Here is a 22212-nt window from a genome sequence, read left to right on the forward strand (position 1 = left end):
AATCCCTCGACATGTTCGCTCATGTCAACGACCGCAGACCAATATCCCGTGTCATACACTTGTTGGCCACCTGTTGGTTCCGATGGGCCGGCGTCGGGGGCTACAGTTATGGCCATATGTTGGCCACCCCTTGGTTCCGATGGGCCGGCGTCGGGGGCTACAGTTATGGCCAACTCGGCCTCACCGGCACCGCTACTGCACTCGGCGACATCACTGGCAGAAATGAACTCCACATAAACCATGGGTTGTCCATACATGGAGTTATTGGGATTGCTTGCAAAACCCATGTACGACGCAACGATTTCCTCCCTCAACCACGAAAGCCTCCATGGTCATTTTTTTTCCATTCATCGCTGAACCAAACACTGCTCGGATACACCTTCTAACTGCCGCATACTCTACATTAACCATGTCTTTCACTACAACTGTAGTCATCCCGCACCTAGACACATCCACGCCAGAAGGACCCTCACGTACGATGTGCCCATAAAACACTAACAAATTTTCCATAGTACCTAACGAGCAGCCATATTTACATAGTTAGTCCACTAAAAATCATATTCTTATATTTACATTGTAATAATATCCATTACTTATCTTTTTTTACATATAACAATTTGACAAATATTCACAAAATGACTATACATCTACGCATAATAATTTATATTGTACCATTTGTGGCGACACTACATATACAAAATAAATACATCATAAATTAGAATATGTCATTCATACCTCTGGTTTGATAAGGATATCCTTACGAATACAAAAATATCCTTCCGAATATCACAGTTAACTTATCACCAGTATAATATCAGCGAATTCGACCTATTATCATATGAACAAAAATATTACACACGCGTCTTGCATATATAATTACTACACATATTATCACATGAACAAAAATGCAGTCCTAAGGTTATCACCAGTTATCACATGAACAAAAACGGAGTCGACATATTATCACATGAACAAAAATGTTACACACATATTTTTTTTACCTTCCTAAGGTTTTTAAAATGCAGTTGCATGGATAAACATGTCACCAGTAATTTATGAAAGTAATCGACCTATCATCACATGAACAAAAATGCTAGTTGCATGCGTGCGTCTTGCATATATATTTACTACACAAATTGATACATTACAGTGAACATACAACACAAAGTATATACTTAAAAAACTAATCAAATATACTAAAATTTTCGTGCATGCGAACAAAACCTACGAAAATGAATTGATTTTACCTTGATCTATCTTTCTTTCAACTGCAACATATTAGAAATCCAACCCAAAAGACCAGAAATCTTGAATCAAAGTGAACAAAGGAGTGTGTTCTTCAGCTACAGAGAAAAGAGAAGACAGTGAGAATAACCCTAAAAAACATCATGCATGCAAACACAATCAACAGAAATGGAAAACTCTTGCCTTGATCTATCTTTTACTCAACTACGACGTCTTCAAAATCCAATTTAAAACCGTCCTAAATCGGCACTTAAAATATGTATGACATAGTTCTTGAGAGAAAGAGAAGACAGTGAGGAAGAGGAGTTGTTGTGTGTGCTGAAGCAAGAGAAAGGAGGCAACGGGAGAGTGAGAGAGGAGGCAGCGTCGGTATATAAAGAAGATAATGTGCACTGTTTTGTCGGTGAGAGTTAGCGCCGTCAATGCCGGAAGTTAGCGCCGTTTGCCACCAGCAGAAGACAGCAGCCTCGGAGTCAGCGCAATCAGCGCCGCTGTCGTAGCGCGCGGAGATTCGGCCGGCCGCCTGGGGTGGTGGCGGCAGGGCCCACCCAGGCTCTGTCCGCTACGACGCGACGTGGCAGGAACGGGGTGCGCAGTCGGCCGTCTCAGCTGGTGGCGGCATGTTCCCCAGCCGCCTCGGGCGGTGGCGGCACGTGCCACGTGCCGCCTGGCGCGCGTGCCGCCACCCGGAGAGGGGGTCCTTTTCGTTTTTAGTGTTCACAGGTGGTCTTTTCTGACAATGACGTTTGAAAGGGGTCTTTTTGGATAAAAATTCTCCGATCGAATCTCTTCTTTCTTTTGAATTGACCATCCGATCAGATGCTTTCTAAGTATCTGGGAGTACATGTTTGTCAGGAAGCACGGTCGCTTTTCTGTTCTCCATTTGCTCAGTTGCAGTGCCTCGTGTTCTCACTCATATGATCTGCTATCCACATTTCTTTAAAAAGTTTGAGTTGGGGGCAAGGAGCATTTGGCTCCGGTACATGCCTGCCGATTTTACGGCGCATTTTCGTAACATGCTTACTCCCTCCGTTTAGAAATACTTGTCCTAAAAATAAATAAAATGAATGTATCTATAACTAAAATAAGTCTAGATACATCTATTTTTAGGACAAGTATTTTCAAACGGAGGGAGTATAAGTCTTTTAAGATATTTCATTAGAAGACCACATACAGAGCAAAATAAGTGAATCTATATTCTAAAATATGTCTATATACATCCGTATGTAGTCTTTTAGCGGAGCCTTTAAAAAGACTTATACTCCCTTCGTTTTTAAATATAAGTCTTTTTAGAAAATTCATTAGAGGGCTACATACAGAGCAAAATGAGTGAATCTATACTCTAAATATGACTATACACATCCGTATGTAGCGAATATTGCTTTTGGCTCCCGAGCTCACTGGAGGCCTTTAAATTCAAACTTCAAATTCAGTGGAAATTTGTATTTTAATGTTTCAAAAAATTCTAAAAAAAATACATAGATAGATGAATGTATAATACACAAGTGTGTAAATTTTCAGAACAAAATACGTTGAAATGAGGGCTGTGCAAAAAAGACAAATCTGAGGCTTTTTAACACATGTTACCATTCATCATTTTAAACCATGAATTTGTCTTTTTTATACAGATCATGTTTTAAAGTATTTTGACCTGAAATTTTACACACATGTAGGTTACATATTTACATACATGCATATTTTTTTCAGAATTTTTTGAATCATAAAAATTTGAATTTGAATTTTTCAAAAATAAAGGCCTCCATGGCTCCCGGGAGCCAAAACGCCATTCTCCGTATGTAGTCCTTTTTGTGAAGCCTCTTAAAAGACTTATATTTAGGAACGGAGAAGTACTCCCTCCGTTTCTAAATATAAGTATTTTAAGAGATTCCATTAGGAGACCACGTACGAAGCAAAATGAATGAATCTATCTATACCTAATAATAAAGCGGCTATTGCTTTCGTCGGAAAACCCACCGCGGTATTTTTTATAAAAAAACCGTGTAATTTTTGTTATTCAACCCGCACTCCGTCATTTATCTGCAACGCAAAAGGAAAAAACGATTCGCTGCAAAACTTATACCGTACGCATCGCCTCCTCCCGTCGACCCTGAGCCACCCTGGCCTGTGCCCAGGCCGCCGCCACACCACTCGCCGCCGCGGCCGACCTCAACCGCCACCGATGCCGATCTCAACCCACCCGCCTCCACGGTCGTACCTCTCCCCGCTCACTGCCCCCGTTGCGGCGCTCGAGCGCATCGCGTCGACCCTAGTCCACCCTGGCCTGTGCCCGGGCCGCTGCCACACCACTCGTCATCGCGGGCGACCTCAACCACCACTGTTGTCGATCTCAACCCACCCGCCTCCGCGGTCGTACCTTTGCCCGCTTGCTGCCCCCGTTTCGGCGTTCGAGCACAGCTTCTGGATCAAATCAACGCGACAGCTACAGTGACCGGGGATGATGCGTCTGCTCGATGCAGAACGGCGGTGGCGCAGCGGAGCGAAGTATTTGCAGGTGGAGGCGGGCCTCCATGGCTAACACGGGGAACTCCGAGGTTATGGCGCGGCAACGGCGACTCCTTATGGCCAGATAGAGGCGCCTAACCCTTGCTCCCCTCATCGTATCCCCTCCTCCGACACGAACTCATCATCTGGTGAGATCCCCTCCCCATGCCTCCAACCGTGTGCCAAGCACCGGCAAGAAATTTTGTTTTGTGGGGATTTGTGTGACAAAGAATGGAACACCACCTTCAGTTTGTCATCTGATCCCACATTCTCTATCCCATGAGTGAAATAAGATAACAGTCCATTGATCAATTCACGTAGCCTCTTTGTTTTGATTTGCTTGTCGCGCTCAATTTCTCATTATGATGGAATTAACAATGAATGGGTTGATTTCTCAACAAAATAGGATAGGACTGACTACATTAGTTAGTTAGCTTATTATTTTAATAAATTAAAATGATTATAAAAAGATTAAAAGCGTGTGGTATTTTTTTCTCCAGTTGCAACGCACGGACCCTTTTGCTAGTATTTTATAATATGTCTATATACATTCGTATGGTGTCTTTTAATGAAACCTTTAAAAAGACTTATATTTTAAAACGGAGGGAGTAGATCCCAAAACTGCATGTAAAATGGGTACCAAGCAGCGATTCAGCCAAAAAAAATAAAAAATGTCACGCTGGTGTTGAACTGCCACTACTACCATGCGACAACGTCCCATTCCCAAGTCTCAATCCATGTATACTGACCGAGCGACTGAGACGGCCGTGCGTGCAATCAGGAAAGAAAGGGATGAGAGTGCTGGTCGCTCCTGATAATTCTGTTCATCGCTGACCGCTGTTCGCCGGTTTTTATGTGCCCACCGGCAGTGGAGAAGCCCCTCCCTCCCGTGTTAGGCCCAAGCCAGCCGCGGTTCGATTTCAGCTGCTGCGGTGCCGAGCGTAATCATACGTCATCGAACGCGTCGGTGCAATCTTGGCCGCATCCCACGTAGTAGAGTACATGCGCCCAACCGCAACGGATAATAAAAGTGGCCGTCCGCCAACCTGCTGTTTGACATCGACGCCCGCGTTCGAAAATCCAAGCTGTTCTTCTTTGTCCGTCTTCCCATCCATCTACTCGTGCTCTACAGTCTACACACTCGGCCCTCAGATTAACCCGGCCCGTGATCGCGGGTTAGGGCATCGCGGGCCCGTACTCGCCCGTTTGGTTAAGGGCCCTCAAAAATCATCATCAAAAATCCTATATGTCAAAATTATTGTATCACAATGCCCTCATTTATTGTATGACACATCATTAAAAATTCTATATGTCAAAATTACCAACAACTATCTTACAACCATTGGAGATGACCTAACCCGGCCCGTGATCGCGTACGGCATCCAACGCGGGGCGGCAGATGGATTCGGGCGCCGTGCGTCCTTGGCCGCATCGGCCGCATCTACCGTGCTGCAGCGACCGACCGGGTGGATTCGCCGCAAGATCCCATCCGGCATTTCCGACCTTTCCCAGGCGGCAGAAGGGACTACGCGCCGTGCACCGCTCCTGATTTCAGCCGCTCGAGAGAGAGAGATCAAAATTCAAAAGAAGGGAAGAAACCGTTTTGCAGCTCCAAACAAGCCGGGATGTGAAACGACCTCTACCGAGCGTAGAGCAGCCATGGACAACAGGAGACGGATGCTGTGTCGGTGCGGGCCTGCTACGTGGTAGTAGTAGCAGCACAACTGTGTGGCCAGCGAGAGGACCAGTGTCGTCGAGAATTATTTCGGATTACGGTGATGAATGATACGAACGTAGGCTGGGCTGGCGGGTCTCGCCGACACGGATGGATGGTCCAGCCTTAGTAGGGTCCGTGTCGCACACTTTACAATTAATGCCACGACGCTTGTTCCATCTGCTTCTCGCAACGTTTTTTCTGTTTTTGAATTATTGTTTTCTTGCAAAGGTTCAGTTCAGTCTCTGCATTCGTCTGAATTTGTCGCAGCGCACCCGTATCCGATGCTAGATGGCGATGAGCCGATGACCACGAATTTGTGATGGAGAGATGAGCTGACACTTTGATCTACTTGCAGCAGTCGATCCCGGTTGACCGACCCGCTCGCATAGGCCCCCGAGGTCGCACTACAGGCTTTCCACGCTGCCAGTAGAGTTGAGGTACGCTGGGCAGAAAAGCGCGGCGCAGAGGTCGGCCAGATGGGATCATCGGAGGACAGCGCCGTACCCCGTACGTAGCCTAGCCTAGCTTTTATGGAGGCATCACTGCCCCACTCACCTTGGGCTGTGCCACTCACGGCTCGTTTTTCAGTTAATCAATCACCTTCCTTGACAAAAAAGATGGCACGCCCTCAAATGAAAAATGGCAGCGGCTCGTATCTAAGATAGTGTGTTAGCAGCAAGCCCACTATACGTGCCCATGACCGGTGGTGGTCGGGCACGCTGTCACTGGGTTGGGGAAGGTTGGTTGGGTTGGGTTGGGTCGGGTGCGGGCGCATCGCATCGCACGATCGAGACGGCGATTACGGATCCTGAGCACTCGATCGACCACGACCAGCCGGGGGTGGCCGGATTGATCGCTGCAAGCGGCCACTTTTGCCGCTCGTGTCTCCGGCAGCGGGCGCCGCCGCTCGCTGGCCTTTTCCAGCGCCAGCGGCACCCCAGGTGCCCGTCCGTCCTCTCGGAAAGCTGAGCCGCACCGCCGGCCAGCCACAAGCCAGCAGTACGCGCTTTCTGCCCGGGTAGAGAAAAGAGGATCGGTCGGCACGGCCGCATCCGCAACCGGTTTCCAAATCTTCAGCCTGCGGAGTCGCAAGAGAATGATATCTCCGAAAAGGAGATGTCTGTCTGTCTGTCGCCACATCAAAAAAAGAAATTGCAGCATGCTCCGTGTATTTAAAAAGCACCCCAAGTTGATTTTGGCAGTGCATTTCATATTTGAGAAAAATTTTCCCGTATTTGCCCGAGTTTTCATAAATTAACTGATAATTCCCTTCTTCTTAGTAAAGTGATGATGATTTTTTTTTTGTCTCCATTTTAAAATATTTGTGAAGTTTCGCTATACCAAGAGAAGAACGTGGTCCGAGGCATCGGTTGCTAAGGGCCCGTTCGGAAGCTCGCACGCTTTCCAAACGAGCCAACTTCTAGTGAAGTCAGCGATAGCTAAGAGGGTGCTTGGATCCAATAGACTAAAACTAGTCTTTTTAAAAGGCTAAAGTTTCAAGCACCCCTGACTAAAGAGAGGTTAAAACTAGTCTTGAGGCTAAAGTCTTTTAGTTAGGGATACCCCTACTAAAATATGCATTAGTCCTCTTTCTCTTCATTTAACTCCTCATGCAAGTTCTGGATTGAAGGGTTTGGAGGATAATAAATACTCATTAACTTGATTTTAGTCTCTTTGGTACTTGGATCCAAACATGGGTGAGGCTAGCAAGTTTTAGTCTCATTACTTTTAGTCATGGGACTAAAACGTATCCAGCACCCTCTAACTCGAGCATTCTGCGGCAAAAAAGGGTTCGTGGTGCACTGTAGCGAGAGAAAATGGCTCGGGCGTGATGCAGCGAGAGGAAAACGTTTGGAGGAGGCACTTCAGGAGGGCATTCGCACGTAGTAATATCGAACAACTCCAGCTTCTCGTTTTCGCGAAGATGGGCGATCGATGCTTCTCAAATTTGCAGTGCGGGTTGCAAATTCTCCACGAGTGGGCTTCTTGAAGCTGCACCGTTCGGCCAGCTCCTCGCCCGCTTGCACAGAAGCGCGGAGCCGGAGCACGTTCGAACAGGCCCTACAGGGCAAATGCTACTTCCTCCGTTCTAAAATAAGCGTGTCGACTTTGTACTAGCTCTAGTATAAATTTATACTAAGCTTGGGACACTTATTTTGAAACGGAGGGAGTACTATCTAAACTCTAACCGCTTTTAGATATAGGTATTTTCCCTCTCCCTTCCCTCGATCTTCATTGGCGAGTTTGTGGAAATTTTTGATGCTTCGGCTTCAACTAGTAGGTAAGTTAGAGTTTCATGCCCCGCGGGGGCGAGGATGAGACAGATGGTGATGCTTCTTCTTCGAGCCAATCTTTCGGGCTCCGTTCATCTCCAAGTTCGTTTGAGATGGATTGGAAAGAGTTTTGCCATAAATTCCCGCCACCTCTTGGGAATCGAGTTAGGTTTTCTCGTCGTGCGTACGCAGTAACAAGATTTAATGTGAGGTTCTTCAGATCCATATAAGTGTTCAATGACGATGACAACAACTCTTGTGTCGTGGTTCTTAGGGGCATGCACACGAAGAATTTCCGGATGTTATCGGCAATGTTAAAATAACTTTGCTATGGGAGCGGCGACATCGATGCATCGATGGTTGTTTTTGGCAGTTGTAATGGTTGTTCAGTGGTCCACGGACCTTGATGTATTTTTTATTTTATTTCAGATATTTTATACTTGTGATGAACTTTTGTAATAGACCCGAGTCCTTTTTGAATTCTTTTAGATATTTTATATGCAATGGCATAATTGTTTCTAGGTGTCATATTTCTTATACATTTGTTAAAAATTGATTACCATCAATGCATATTTGTAACGAATAATGAAATGAATGAAAAAATAATTACCATTATTTAAGTGTAACATTAGTCACAGTAGTGTAACGTTCAAGATGCGATCCTATCCTTATTTTGGCACGACTACAAAGAAAAATCAAACAATAAAAGAACGACATCCATCCTTGCTATCCCACGCTGCCGGCCTGGAACTCATCCTAGATCGATGAAGAAAAAGAAACTCCAAATAGAAAAATCACCGCGCTCACGTCAAAGTATTGCTTTACCTGTACATGCAATTGTTGGTGTAGTAATCTGTGAGCCACATGGACTCAACAATCTCATTTCCAAAGGTATCAAGAGTAGCAAAGCTTATTAGGAGAGGTATGGTTAAGTGGTGTGGCTGCAACAAGCGACTAAGCATTTATCTGAGTGGCTAACTTACGAGTACGAGAATAAGAACGGGGTGATCTACACATAACAGACGTGAACAAACAATGATCTCGAAGTGATTCTGAACACGTACTTACGTCAGACATAACCCCATTGTGTCCTCCCCTGGATGCAGAACTCACGAGAAGAGACAGTCACGGTTACACACAGTTGTCATATTTTAATTAAGTTCACTTCAAGTTGGCTATGACCGGGTGTTAAACAACGTTTGCAAGTTGCCACATAACCGCGACCACGGCCGTGTGAAAGATTTAACTGTGCAGGGATGCTCCAACTAGTCCATCAAAAACTATCACAAGCTGCGTTGGAAACCCCGACCACGGGAAACCCGTGATCTCCTCGGCTTCCTGGTGAAAAACCTCAACCTCGAGATAGCCCAAAGTATCCTCAGAATCCCTCGCATAAGACGTACGAGAAAGGTAAAACAAATCCAGCATGGGCGCCCCATGTGTCGACGAACCCGATAGGAGCAGCGTATCTCGTTCTCAAGACACAACGGATAAGCACAACATACAGTGGTATGATAGAAATCTCCTGAGTTGCCCCGGGTTGGCCCGGCACACGGCTCTAGTTTGGACCAACACTCATGAGGAGCACTGGCCGGGGGGTTGATTAGTTATCCACGGGGTCCGGAAAGTCCCTATGCAATTTTATTAGGTTATTAGGCAAATGTAGTACTAATGTTGGGCCTTGCGAGAAGAGTTTTATCCCAAAACAAAAATCTAGGGGGTTCCCATAACACCGCAAACATGTTAGGAACGTTCAATTATGGAACATAACACCGGTACACAAGTAACTAGGGCGTCAAAAGGTGAAAAAAACACTAAGCTAGAAGGCCAAGCCTTCCACCTCTTACCAAGTGTATAGGTGCATTAAATTTAATAGCAATAACATGGTAATGTAACAAGGAACTCATGTTTTCATATGGAAGCAACTGCACCTGCAACTAGCAACGCTATAAGAAGGCTGAGAAAGCGGTAACATAGCCAAACAGTGATTTGCTGGGATGTAGAGGGGTCAGAAGCTTTTCATGGAAATGTTGGAAGGGTGACATTTAAGTGGTAGGCAGCAAGACATAGCGATATAAACGAGACAACTAGCATAACAATGATAGTAATGGTATCTAGGAAAATGATCATCTTGCCTGTGATCCCGCTTGGAAGAAGAACGAATTCGTGAAGCAGACGAACCAGCGTAGTCGAACGAACTCTTACACTCTGAAGCGATTCGGAACTCTACCAAGAAAAAACAATCTAAAAATAACAATCAACACACAATAAACACCACAACATATTCATGGCATGATGGACAATCAAATATGATGCATGTCCATTTAATTACACATGACATGGTAAAAAGCACAACAATCAACTCATACACATTAAGTGAAGCCCAATATGCAACTCTAGACGGAAGAGGTCACCTCGAAGCAATATTTCATTATGGTGAAGCTTTGTGGTATCATTGGGAGCCTCCAAATAAGTTGTGGAGATTATCCCAACTTTGTGTTGTAAAAGTTTGATCGCCGCCATCAAGGGCACCATTTAGTGGAATCACGACATCTCGCATCGTGTGAGGGCGTGAGAAGAATACAGTGGCCTTAGTGGCATCTTGGGAAGCATTGTGCCTCCACATTGCTCCAACGGAGACGACTTCCCCTCAAAGGGAAAGAACTACGAAAACACATCATCGTCTTCATCGGTCCCACCTGTGGTTATTTCATATATTTACTTGTATTTACTTCTTGTTTACTATTATTGTTGTTGCCATCATATAGGTTGCTCACTTAGTTGTATATCTAGACAACCTACTTGTTGCTAAACTTAATTTCTTAAAAGAAAAGATTAAAATTTGTTAGTTGCCTATTCAATCCCCCTCTAGTCAACATATCGATCCTTTCAGCGGGGCGAGCGAATCCGGCTGGATCCCGCCGGATCCGGCCCGGAGGGCGACGGGGCGGAGGCTGAGGAGATCGGGCGATGGACGATGGCCTCGCGGGGCTGTCGTCGGCGGCAGGGCAGAGGCGTGGGGTGGCAAGAGGGAGCAGCAAGGAGGCGCGCTCGAGTGGGGTCGAGCACGGCGTTGAGGCGCAACGGCGAGCGGCGACGCGAGACGACAGGGGCGGCACAGTCGGTTGGCGAGGTCGCCGCAGGGCAGAGCGGGAGACGCTCCCGGGTGGCGCTCGGGGCGAGCGGGGCGACGGTCACGGGCGGGCGCGCGGTGCTCGGGCCCAGGGTGCCCTCGGGCGGTCCTGCCGTCGGTGGGTGCGCGCAGCGCTGAGGTGGGAGGCGCGGGAACAGGTGGCGCGCTCCGAGTGGCTGCATGCGGCGGTGCAGAGGGCGGCTGGCGAGCAGGGCGGTGCCAAATGGTGGTGGTTGGGCCTGCCGGTGCAGATTGCGAGGTGGGAGGCGACAGCTGCGAGGTGGGAGGCTAGGGCAGGGTTTTAAACCCAAAATTAGCATGGGGAGGAGTCTATTTATAGACACGTGCTAGGTTTAGAGGGGTTTTGCTCCGTTTGAAGCCGTTCGATCGTATTCGGACGGCTCCGATCGCGGGGCTACGCTAAGTTGGGTTGTGTGGAGTGGTTGCGCTGAGAGAAGAGAGGGAAATGAGCATCCCCACAACAATTCAGAAAGACCGAAAACATGCGCGGTTCGGTTGGCTATAGTGTTGCTATAGGTTTAAGGTATCAAACGGACTTCGATTGCGATGAAATTTGGCATACGACCTACCTACACTATAATAAGACTGCACACCAACTTTCAACCCAATCCAAAAAAGTTTTATACACACTTTTAAAAATAATATTTTAACGGCGCCGCGGGCGCGTGCGTGTGTGGTTAGTCCCGAAACGATTAACGACAAAACGGAGAGACCGCAACTAACAACGGATGCAATTTTTGAAAACTGATGGTAACGGAGTGCCGATGCAATGCGGATGATGCACATGATGCGATGATGAATGCACAAATAAAATAATCACACGACAACAACATAATAAAAAGGGGAATCTTGTGGAGTGTCGATTTTAGGCTCTTACAACTAGCCATTGAATTATCAATGACTAATGGATCTCACGTTAGCGTCTTCGCAGGACGTGTGAAGGTGTGTCTTCGACGAATCTCGTGCGATTCAATCGATTTTTTGCCTTCGATGGATCTGATTGGATCCGGTCTTCATTCATTTACGTTCTTGTGTTTATAAATTGGTCCTTCAATTTTCTCGTCCTCGACGACGATTACCGTTCCAATGCGCTGGTCATGTGTGAGCTTAGCACGATAACTTCTCAAGTGTCGGGGGGGGGGGGGCTCTAAAGGCGGCGGCGGTCGTCGTCTCGCTCGAGTGCATGTAGTCATGTTCTACGGAATTGATGTAATTTCTATTAAATTAATGCTGGTGTTCTTTGTATTGTAATGACAGTTGATGAATAGCGTGATTGTTCATTTAGTTCTGGCTTGTGGAGGTGTGTCTTTAATGGATCGTGTGATTGATCAACGTTTGCCTTCGACGGATCTACTTAGATCCGGTCTTCATTCATTTATGTTTTTGTGCTTATAAGTAGGATCCTTCGACGTTCCGACGACGACTATCGTTTGAGTGTGCTGGTCTTGTGTGAGCTTAGCACGATAACTTTTAAAAATGTCTACTACAATAAGATTTGCCTTGTTTCGTTGAAGGAGGTGGCGACTCCAGTGTCATGTTCTATGAAATTAACGTAATTTCTATTAATTCTGGCGACTAACGGTTCGGCTCATAGGTATTGATTTTTTTTATTTTTTTTAGAAAAGGAGGTCAAACCCCCAGCCTCTTCATAGGTATTGATCTGGAAGCATCTTACAGAAAAGCTCCTCATATTTACTCCTACATTTCTCCAGCGAAAAACAAAAATGTCAGAACAATGCAGAGTAGCTGCAACATGTTTCCCTCAGCCACGTCCCACCGGCGCCATCTTTGCACGTAAAATACAGTACACCCCCAGGCCCCGGGATTAGACACGACATGTGGCGACAGCAGTACTCGATTTGGGATCTAATGACCAGCACGATCATCATCACTAGTACTAACTTATTCGACCAGTAGACTACTACTCGTATAATAATGCCAGCAAATCCAGGGAAAAATACAAGAAAACCCACATTCTGTAGCATCACGAGACTGTCGACCGGGGGCACACGTCAAACGAAACAAAACCCATCATCCGGTACATCTCCTCTCCCCCGAGACACAAACGGGCCCCCGCGCCGCATTGATTTCCCAGTTCCGTCCCCAACAGCATCGCCGCCCCGCTCTCCCACCGACGGCGGGCCCGGCCCGCCCGCCACCGTCACCGTCACGCGCCAGCGCCGTGGACCGCGCCTTTATTTATACCGGTGCCGTCGACGGAGCAGCCGGCTGTTACACACGTAGTACGTAGTAACATCGAGCCCCGTCCCGTTTCGTGGAGGCCGAAGAGGGGGGAGAGAGAGAGAGAGAGAGAGAGAGAGAGAGGAGATCCGGCGCGGAACGGCCAAGGCCAAGGACGCGCTGCTTTGGTGGCGTGGTACGCTGGTAGGGAGTAGTACCTCCGCTGCTGCGCCATCCCTCGCCCCCACTTACTCGCCGCGCGAGCGCCATTGATTGACTGACTGACTGATTGGAGGGGTGTCGAGGCCGTGGAGCGGGTCTGGGAGTGGCGGAGTGCGGCGCCATTGCGGAGAGAATTGGGAGCCGGAGCGGGAGCGGGAGTCGGTGGTTGTCCTATGTGGCGCTGGTCGGGGCTGTGAGATCCGCAGCAGCAGCAGCCATGTCGCGGCCGCTGTACCGGGGCTTCTCTGGTTCCGGCGGCAAGGACCGCTGCGCGGACGAGGACCGCCACTACGACCCCAAGGAGCCCGCCGAGAACGGCATTGGCGCGGGCACCGCCGCGCGGGGGAGGAAGCGGCACCTGGCGGCCGCGGCGGCGAGGATCGGGGTCCTCGTGCTCGCGGCGGCCGCGCTCGTGGGGTCGGTGGCGTGGGCCGGGTCGCTCTACGCCGGCCGCGGGGCCGCCGCGGCGATGGCCGCCGCCTCGGCGCACCGCGGCTACCGCAGGCTGCAGGAGCAGCTGGTCACCGACCTGCTCGACATCGGCGTGCTCGCCGGCGGCGGGCTCCGCTCGCGGGAGGCGGAGGTGTGCGCGGCCGAGTACGAGAACTACGTGCCCTGCTACTACAACGGCTCGGACGCCGTCGACGTCTCGGATCTGGGCGGCGGCGTCGTCATAAGCTACGACCGCCAGTGCGCGCGCGACGGCAGGGCCACGTGCCTCGTCGCGCCGCCGCGGGCCTACCGCACCCCCGTGCGCTGGCCCAGCAGCAAGGAGTTCATCTGGAAGGACAACGTGCGGATTAGCGGCCATGAATTCTCCTCGGGGAGCCTGTTCAAGAGGTAGTAACATGAGCCGCAATTTGTTACTGTATTTGGTTGGAAAAATGCTGAGGTGGTGGCTTCGTCTGTTGGTTGTGAATTTGCCTGTCTCCGATTGTTCGTAGGATGATGGTGGAGGAGGACCAGATCTCTTTCCCGTCGGACGCACATATGTCTGACGGCGTGGAGGATTACGCGCATCAGATTGCCGAGATGATTGGCCTGCGGAACGAGTTCAATTTCAATGAGGCTGGGGTGAGTTGTTGCCAAATTCCTCGTTGTCGTTAATAATGGTTTGCAGTGTCACAGCCTCACAGGTGGTGACTGGTACTAGCTAGTAGAACTAAACCAGTGACAATTCTGTCTGAGGTGTTACTCTTCGCAAATTACTGAATTTACTTTGTTGAAAAGACACAATTGCTAGTGTTCTCTGTCACCTGCTTAATAATTGTGATAAGTTTTAAAAAAGTTCCATTTGGTTTTATCGTACCTAGTTGTCTGTAGAGTTTGCATAAGATAACTTTCACTGCAATCTTTTTAATCCGGAATCATGGAGCAAGCTCAAGCACACAAATGTTTGTTCAGTTTTTCTTAGGTAGTTGCACTTATTATTATTTTTTATTCTGGGATGGGATTTGTGTCCACCAGCACTGGTCTATTGTGGTCTTTCCATTAAACATACCTTTACAGATTTTGCATGGTCAGTGGTCTGGAAAGGGCTGGTCAGTTTCCACTTAATCTGGCCTTTGAAAACAATGTATAGTCAATGCGTTCGAAAGTGTATATCAGGGTTTCCTGTACCATGGTGCGGGTGTTTTCTTGCTAGGACAGTAGGACAACCACTATGATCCGTAATGTCATACATAGCGGAGATATCTTGGGTTGTACTTTTCTTGGCAAGTTCATATGATGTTTCCGCTGTTGCTATTTGCTACTTCAGCTCATAGTTCATCTGTGGGTCTGATATCATCGTTTTTGTGATAATTATTGAGTTTGCAACAGTTCTGATTTCTCAGTGGCATGCAATTTTCAGGTGAGGACAGTCCTTGATATAGAATGTGGGTTTGGTACCTTGGGGGCACATTTATTTGAGAGAGACCTCTTGACTATGTGCATTGCTAACTATGAGTCATCGGGCAGTCAAGTGCAAATCACACTAGAGAGAGGAATTCCTGCACTGATTGGTTCATTTGCATCAAAGCATCTTCCATATCCCTATCTTTCATTTGATATGGTGCATTGTGCAAGATGCAATGTTGAATGGGACAAAAATGGTACGCATGAAGTATTCCCTTGGTTCTTTTCGGTGTATTAGCTCTCATTGGTCAACATAATTTTAGCTAGTCACCAGTTCAAACTAATCCATCAACAGCCGTTAGTGACTGTCACATTTACCACCTTTTAAGATATGTGTACGCAAAGATGATGTAAACATGTTGCTGAGCACTAATGTTCAAGGACGTACTGTCATGTACCAAAAGTGATAAATCATAGTTTCCTTGTGAATGCATTCTGCCCTATCTTATTTCAGGATTGCTTGCCACTAGCAACTAGCGTACACAGAACTAAGTTAACAAAAATCCATGCATCGATTTACCATAAATATGTACTTAAAATCATTTTGTACTTCTCATGAAAAAGTAATTCTCTTACTGTATGCTACTTTACTCTGATCTTGCAGATGGCGGTTTCTTGGTTGAAGTAGACAGGCTCTTGAGGCCTGGTGGATACTTCGTTTGGACAACAAGTCTTAATACGCACAGGGCCTTACGTGACAAAGAAAATCAAAAGAAATGGACAACCATCCGCAACTTAGCTAATAACCTCTGTTGGGAGATGTTGTCACAACAAGACGAGACAATTGTGTGGAAAAAGACCAATAAAAGGGATTGTTACAGTTCAAGGTATTGATTTTTTATATAACGCATTTCCGTCTTGCCCATGTATTGAATTAACTTCACACTAACATTTGTAAATTCTACAATGCTCTCATTGAGATAAAGGTTCGAAGGAATGATGATTTTGCACTCCTGTGTTACAGGAAATCCGAGCCTGTGCTTTGTGCTAAAAGTCATGATCCGGAATCACCATACTACAAACCACTAAATCCCTGTATAGCAGGAACAAGAAGTAAGCGTTGGATCCCCATTGAACATCGCACAGCATGGCCTTCTCAGGCTAGATTGAACTCAACAGAGCTTGATATACATGGTAAGTATCTGCACACACAATGCAAGTAGAAAAATAAAAAAACAGATGGATGACACTGTTTAGATGTGAGCATTTTTATGGTAAAATGTTGTCCGTATTCCAATAAAACTCTGCAAAATTACCAGGTGTGACTTCGGAAGTCTTTGGCGAGGATACTTCAACCTGGGACTCCATGGTGCGAAACTACTGGTCTTTATTGTCTCCACTTATATTTTCTGATCATCCAAAGAGACCTGGTGATGAGGAGCCACAGCCACCATTTAACATGCTTAGGAATGTTCTGGATATGAATGCTCACTTTGGTGGATTTAATGCTGCTTTACTTAAGTCTGGAAAATCTGTATGGGTGATGAATGTTGTTCCTACAAATGCCCCGAACTATCTGCCACTTATCTTTGACCGTGGATTTATTGGGGTTCAACACGACTGGTATGTAATTGCCCCTATCCCCGACTATCTATCCTGCTAAAATCCATATTGTGCCCGACATGTGCATGTATATAAAATGCACAGCCACGACTCATAACTTTTATCAAACGACATATTTTAGCATGCTTATGCAAATCACATATTTTAGCATTTTTATCAAACCACAATGTAAAATATTCCCTTTTAGATAGTTCTTTCCTTGTGGATCTTCTGATCACTTTAACTGATAGAATGTCAACATTTGTTCAGGTGTGAAGCATTTCCAACTTACCCAAGAACATATGATATGGTACATGCTGATGGCTTTCTATCACTTGAAAAACGCCAAAAACGTAGATGTTCTACTCTTGACATTTTCTTGGAAGTTGATCGCATAGTACGACCAGAGGTAACCAAATTTTGCTAGTTTTACATTTATACTGATATAGGTACTGGATCGTTCAGTCATGAAACCCATATGTAGGTTCCTGTGGATTCTGATCAGTGAGCCTGTTGTGTGTTGGTGGTCCAGAAGTAAATTAAAAAAAATGATCCATATGTCTCCATTCTAATTATTATTGCTGGGTAACAATGCCATATGCAAGGAAGTTTAGTTTGGGATATCAACAAGATAAGCATTAACTTTGGTTTAATTCCAAAAACTCCATCCTTGTTTGGCCATTCAGTATGGCCAAATTGCAATTGCTATGTTTTTTTTAATCTAGACTAGAGGTAATGTGAACTCTACTATTGAAGAAATTATCCTTGTAAAGTACTCTACGTGTAGTTTGAATCAGCTTGTCTCTTGGACAAGTCTTGCGCTCACATCCAGCTACAGTTTATAGATAAAACAGTACTTTTATTGGCCATTAGATGATTATAGTGTTCAGTGTATCGTCTAAAAATATTTTATGCCTATGCAGGGCTGGATCATAATACGTGACACGGCCCCTCTTATTGAAGCTGCAAGATCTGTTGCTGCTCAGCTCAGATGGGATGCCCGCATATTGGATCTTGACATAGCTAGTGATGAAAAGCTGTTGGTTTGTCAGAAGCCCTTTCTGAAAAAATAATGAGCATACCAAGACACTGACACACGATTCAGAAATTGGAATTATTCTTGATCCCCTAAATACTGTTACACGTATTATCCGAGAACAACTGAGAAGAGATTTCAGTTGAAACACTGGAGGAATGGGTCAGCTAACTCGTCATGAATCGTCATGGGCCGCAAGGTGCCATGAGACTGATCGGGCAAGTGCATGCTGCGGAGGAGGACAGGCTTGGTGGCTAAGCTTTCCAGGCCAAGGTTTTACTGCCAGGACACATGGTGATGAAGGCGGCAAACTTAATTTTGTAGCAAAACCATATATTTAATAAAGGGATGATGCTGCGGCGTACATAATCGCGGCCAATGTGTCATATAGGTATAATTCCATTTTTCTCTCCCTCCCTCGTTACATTCTGCTCCGCTGTAATGGTGCTCATTCATTTTTGTATCTTGTATGTAAAATTTGTTGGTATCTATACTGGTCATCCCCAGATTACAGTCCTGTGAAATCAAGGTCAATATTTCAGATGAATGATAGGAAAGAGCAAAACAGAATTCTTCATATTAGATGCTTCCAGCTCCATTTCTCTCTCTGTCGATTTTGGTGCATGTTAGACAACGTGGTATATGTATTATTATTCAGGAACTTCCTGCTTTGGAATTTGGATGACTATATATGGAGCTTCCAATTTTTCTAGTAGATTCCTAGTGCAAAATTATTTTCAATATTTTGCACCGATTAACTGCCCATGGGCCATAGCCGAAGCTGTTTGGCTGCATGGGTGTTGCTGTGTGTTTTGAGCCCTCCCATGATTGATTACACTACGCAGGGTGGAACGTCTAACTCATCATGGTGTCCTCCACCTGCCACAGCCGCGCATCATCAGCAAAAACACCCACGTTGATGGCGATACACCACCATAATCCATAAATCCAAAGGAATTGACACTGCCGATGCCAGCAGTCCTTGATTCCATCCAAGGTTTCCTTCATTCCTTGGCATCATTAGGTCAACCCCTCCGAAGGACAAACAAATTCATTAGAAAACATCACATGATACATCTCCTCGCAGAGCAACCTCCAAAGCAAACCCGGTTTGCGTTGTCCGTCTTGTGCTTCAAACAGGTGGCGTTAACAAAGGCTCGTCGCCACATCTGGGCTGGCGCGATTCACGCTTGTTTTTATCGGCCAGTTGGGCTGGCACAATCTTGTTGGCGAGCGTGGTGACGGTGACGGGCCGTCTGAGGCCAGCGATGATGATCGGTCCATCCGCTCCCCCCTCACGCACCCGGTCAAGCCACAGGGGGTTCGGCTCCACCCGCCGCAGGCGCAACGGACCATTCCATCCGCCATCTGGTACGGACTGGCAGTAGTGCGAAACCTGAATAAGCATAAGCAAGCCAATTCCGGTCCATTGCTGCTTATAGACCCGACGATAAGGTTCTCGTGCGCAAAGATAACATCCCTTTCGGGGGTCGATGCCGGAGCAAATCAAGCTTTGCTCTCCACAAGTCTTTGCCATAAGACGAGCAGCAGCAGCAGCAAGTTGCGCGCATATATTCTTCCCACGTCCCTCCAAATTACCCGTGACACTGACCCGAAGCGAACTCACCTCATCTGCGTCGACGACCTCCTTTTAAAGAAGAACGGCAGCGTCCAACCGACAGGGCGGCCCCACGGCGACGTTTCGTCGCGGGCCCACCGCCGGCCCTCCGCATTGGTCCACCTGTGTCGCGGTCTGTTCTGTGGGGGCGTACGCGCGTAGGCGTAGATAGATAAAAAATATCGCGTCACCCTGGGCCAGCTCCGTCACGGGCCCCGCGGCGTTCCCGGGGCCGGCTCGCGGGAGGGCCTCGTCCGTCGGATGGCGATCGGACCGCGGCCCGGCGCCCGGACCCGATAAAGCGGACCCGCCTCGGCCTCTCACAACGCACAGGCGCAGCGCAATCCCGCACGCCCCAAACCAACCCTCCGCCCCGCACCCGTCGGCGCAGCGCAAACCGGAAATCCCCCGGCCGCCGGTCCAGCGCTAGCCGGCTAGCGCATGCGAGGAGCTCCGGGGGCCCAGATCTAGGGCGGGGGGACGCGTCTGTGCCGAGGGCCCCACCCCATGGGCCGGGGGTCGCCGTGGCGGGCGGCGGCGGCGCTGCTGCTGCTCCTCCTCCTCGTCGCCGCGGGGCGCTCCTCCGCCGCCCCGGCGCGTCCAGGGGCGTGCCCGGTGCCTGCTGCGGCGGAGGCCGTGCTCGGGCCTCCCCGCACGTGCTCGCCGCTGGATCGCCGCCTCGGCGACCCGGTCGGCGTCATCGAGGTGAGCTGTCCCCACGCTTTTTCGATAAAATATACTACTGCGGCGAATAGATTGTTCACGGGGTAAAAGCTTGGGGGTCGTGAAATTAGGGATTTTCTAGGCCCATACGTGGTGTCAGGGGCGCGAATAGTTGCTTCTATCCCATCGATTCGTTTACGCATTTAGCAACCTGATAAGCTGTATCTGCATTAAGCTATGGGAAATTTCTCATTGGGACCAAGCCAGCTTTGGGGGTGTTCTTGTAATTCCCCTTTCTAATCAATGGATTTGGCAGCTCCCCTGCCAATATTAAAGAAAAACAGAAGGACCAAGCCAGCTTTGTGTTTGGTTTGAAATTCCCTCCTGCTGTACTTGTAGAATTGAAGCTGACTCTTAAATTTCTTTGACATTATAGGGAGATGAGGCTACATTGGCGAGGGCAGTCAATCTTCTTTACTTGAACAAAGATGAGTACATTGCTGTACTTTTCTACGCCTCATGGTGCCCATTTTCACAAGAGTGCAAACCTAATTTCGAGAAGCTGGCTCACTTATTCCCAACTATTCGCCATTTTGCATTTGAGGAATCTGCAATTAGGCCAAGGTATGTCCGCCTTTAGACTGGAAAAGAATGTGTTCCTTAGTGCAATACACTACTATTTGTTTTATGATGGAGTGTAAGCTTTGCATTTGAAATTGCAGCATAATATCAAGATATGGGATTCATGGTTTTCCAACACTATTTCTCTTGAATTCAACAATGCGAGTGAGGTACCATGGACCTCGAACTGTTAAGCCACTAGCTGCTTTCTACAGTGATGTTTCAGGTGTGTAAATTGTTGCATATTGACTCCTTTCCATTTTTTTTCCGTTTCTTACTTTTTTTTGGATAGTGTGTGTAGTTTTGCTTGTATGCTTACCAGAGTTCGTCATTGTATTGAGCAACTGAGCCTCATGTTTGTATTTTTCCACCTATCTTGTGGTATGAGACATCTTAGTCTGGAGTTTGGACATGGAATTTGTTGTGTTTATGATATCTTTTGTGGTTGCATCTGTTATTCTAATTGATTTGCTGACGGTCAATTTATGTGATGAAGGCATCAATGCATCAATGGAGTCAACCACTGGGGAGGCCGTGCCACACCCGTTAGATGAAATTGAGCCTAAAAAAAATGTTGAACCGGAAAATTGTCCATTCTGGTGGGCGCGTTCACCAGAAAATATACTCCAGCAGGATACGTATCTAGCATTGGCAGCTTCTTTTGTAATCCTGCGGTTGCTGTATCTTCTATTCCCAAGGATAGTTTCTGCAGCAAAATGGGCATGGAGGAGGCATACTCTGTTTGCGAACTTGATGGGCGTGCATGAATATTTCTTCAGCTACCTTGAGCAAGCAAGACAGATATTCAATAGGTTATATCCGTCAAAGCGAGGGAATTTACATGAGGGGGCAAGGAATGCCACTGCCTGGGCCTCCAAATCATTAGCATCTGTGTCAATCGGAGAACCAAGCACTATTGGAAGGACGAACTCCACGAATGAACTAAGGTGAGGTGTAAACTTTTTTGTCCGCAGGGATATTATGTACAGTAGAGTGATCAGGATATGAGCACCAAGAATCTGTTGTAACCAGCTTTGTTAGCTATTGTAACATCATCATTAGAAATAAGCACCTCCCCTGATATTGTTGCCATTATAACCTTGTCTTGAATAGCTGTTGCCCAAACATATTCTTGGAGGAAGAAGATTTGACGTGTTGTTCCACGATATGTTAGAAATGTGTGCATTGCCTCTATTCGAAAGTTGAGGATGTTAGAACTTGGGTTTTGGGCTTTAACTGCTCTTGGCCATTTCCTCTGTATGTTTGCAGTGTGATTGATTCACTAAATGAGATACTTGTATGAACTTGTTTGGCATCCGTATGTGAGTTCTCCAGTCCATTTGGTTCAGTTTGTTACTGAGAGAAGTGCAAAAATCTGTTGGTTCCAGTTCCACTATGGTTTTGAAGACGGTGTTACAAATTTGCACCAGCCAATGTAGATCCCATTCTGTTGTACTGCACTAATATAATTTCAACTGCACACGCACTTGAGCTGTTGAGTATCAGTCAAGGAGCTTGCGCAATTCTCGCGAAGTGGTGCAG

General features: G+C 47.0%; 2 protein-coding genes and 1 long non-coding RNA gene across 3 annotated transcripts; 2 read left to right on the plus strand and 1 right to left on the minus strand.

Moving 5' to 3' along the window:
- Positions 1 to 461: 461 nt before the first annotated feature.
- Positions 462 to 1305, minus strand: LOC123406075. The gene is made up of 3 exons (XR_006612004.1): positions 1248 to 1305; positions 736 to 828; positions 462 to 515 (listed from the first exon to the last, which is right to left on the minus strand). It is a non-coding gene; the product is annotated as an uncharacterized LOC123406075 (long non-coding RNA).
- An 11812-nt stretch (positions 1306 to 13117) lies between these two features.
- On the plus strand, positions 13118 to 18345 carry LOC123404113 (probable pectin methyltransferase QUA2). The gene is made up of 8 exons (XM_045098037.1): positions 13118 to 14134; positions 14239 to 14368; positions 15147 to 15387; positions 15795 to 16017; positions 16155 to 16324; positions 16450 to 16753; positions 17003 to 17141; positions 17656 to 18345. The coding sequence occupies exons 1-8, from the start codon at positions 13512 to 13514 to the stop codon at positions 17803 to 17805; spliced, it is 1980 nt and encodes a 659-aa protein (XP_044953972.1). The 5' UTR covers positions 13118 to 13511; the 3' UTR covers positions 17806 to 18345.
- A 1374-nt stretch (positions 18346 to 19719) lies between these two features.
- LOC123404114 (5'-adenylylsulfate reductase-like 3) lies at positions 19720 to 21838 on the plus strand. The gene is made up of 4 exons (XM_045098038.1): positions 19720 to 20091; positions 20486 to 20673; positions 20772 to 20896; positions 21167 to 21838. The coding sequence occupies exons 1-4, from the start codon at positions 19894 to 19896 to the stop codon at positions 21619 to 21621; spliced, it is 966 nt and encodes a 321-aa protein (XP_044953973.1). The 5' UTR covers positions 19720 to 19893; the 3' UTR covers positions 21622 to 21838.
- Positions 21839 to 22212: the final 374 nt, after the last annotated feature.

This window comes from Hordeum vulgare, chromosome 6H (assembly GCF_904849725.1).
Source record: "Hordeum vulgare subsp. vulgare chromosome 6H, MorexV3_pseudomolecules_assembly, whole genome shotgun sequence".
NCBI lineage: Eukaryota > Viridiplantae > Streptophyta > Magnoliopsida > Poales > Poaceae > Hordeum > Hordeum vulgare.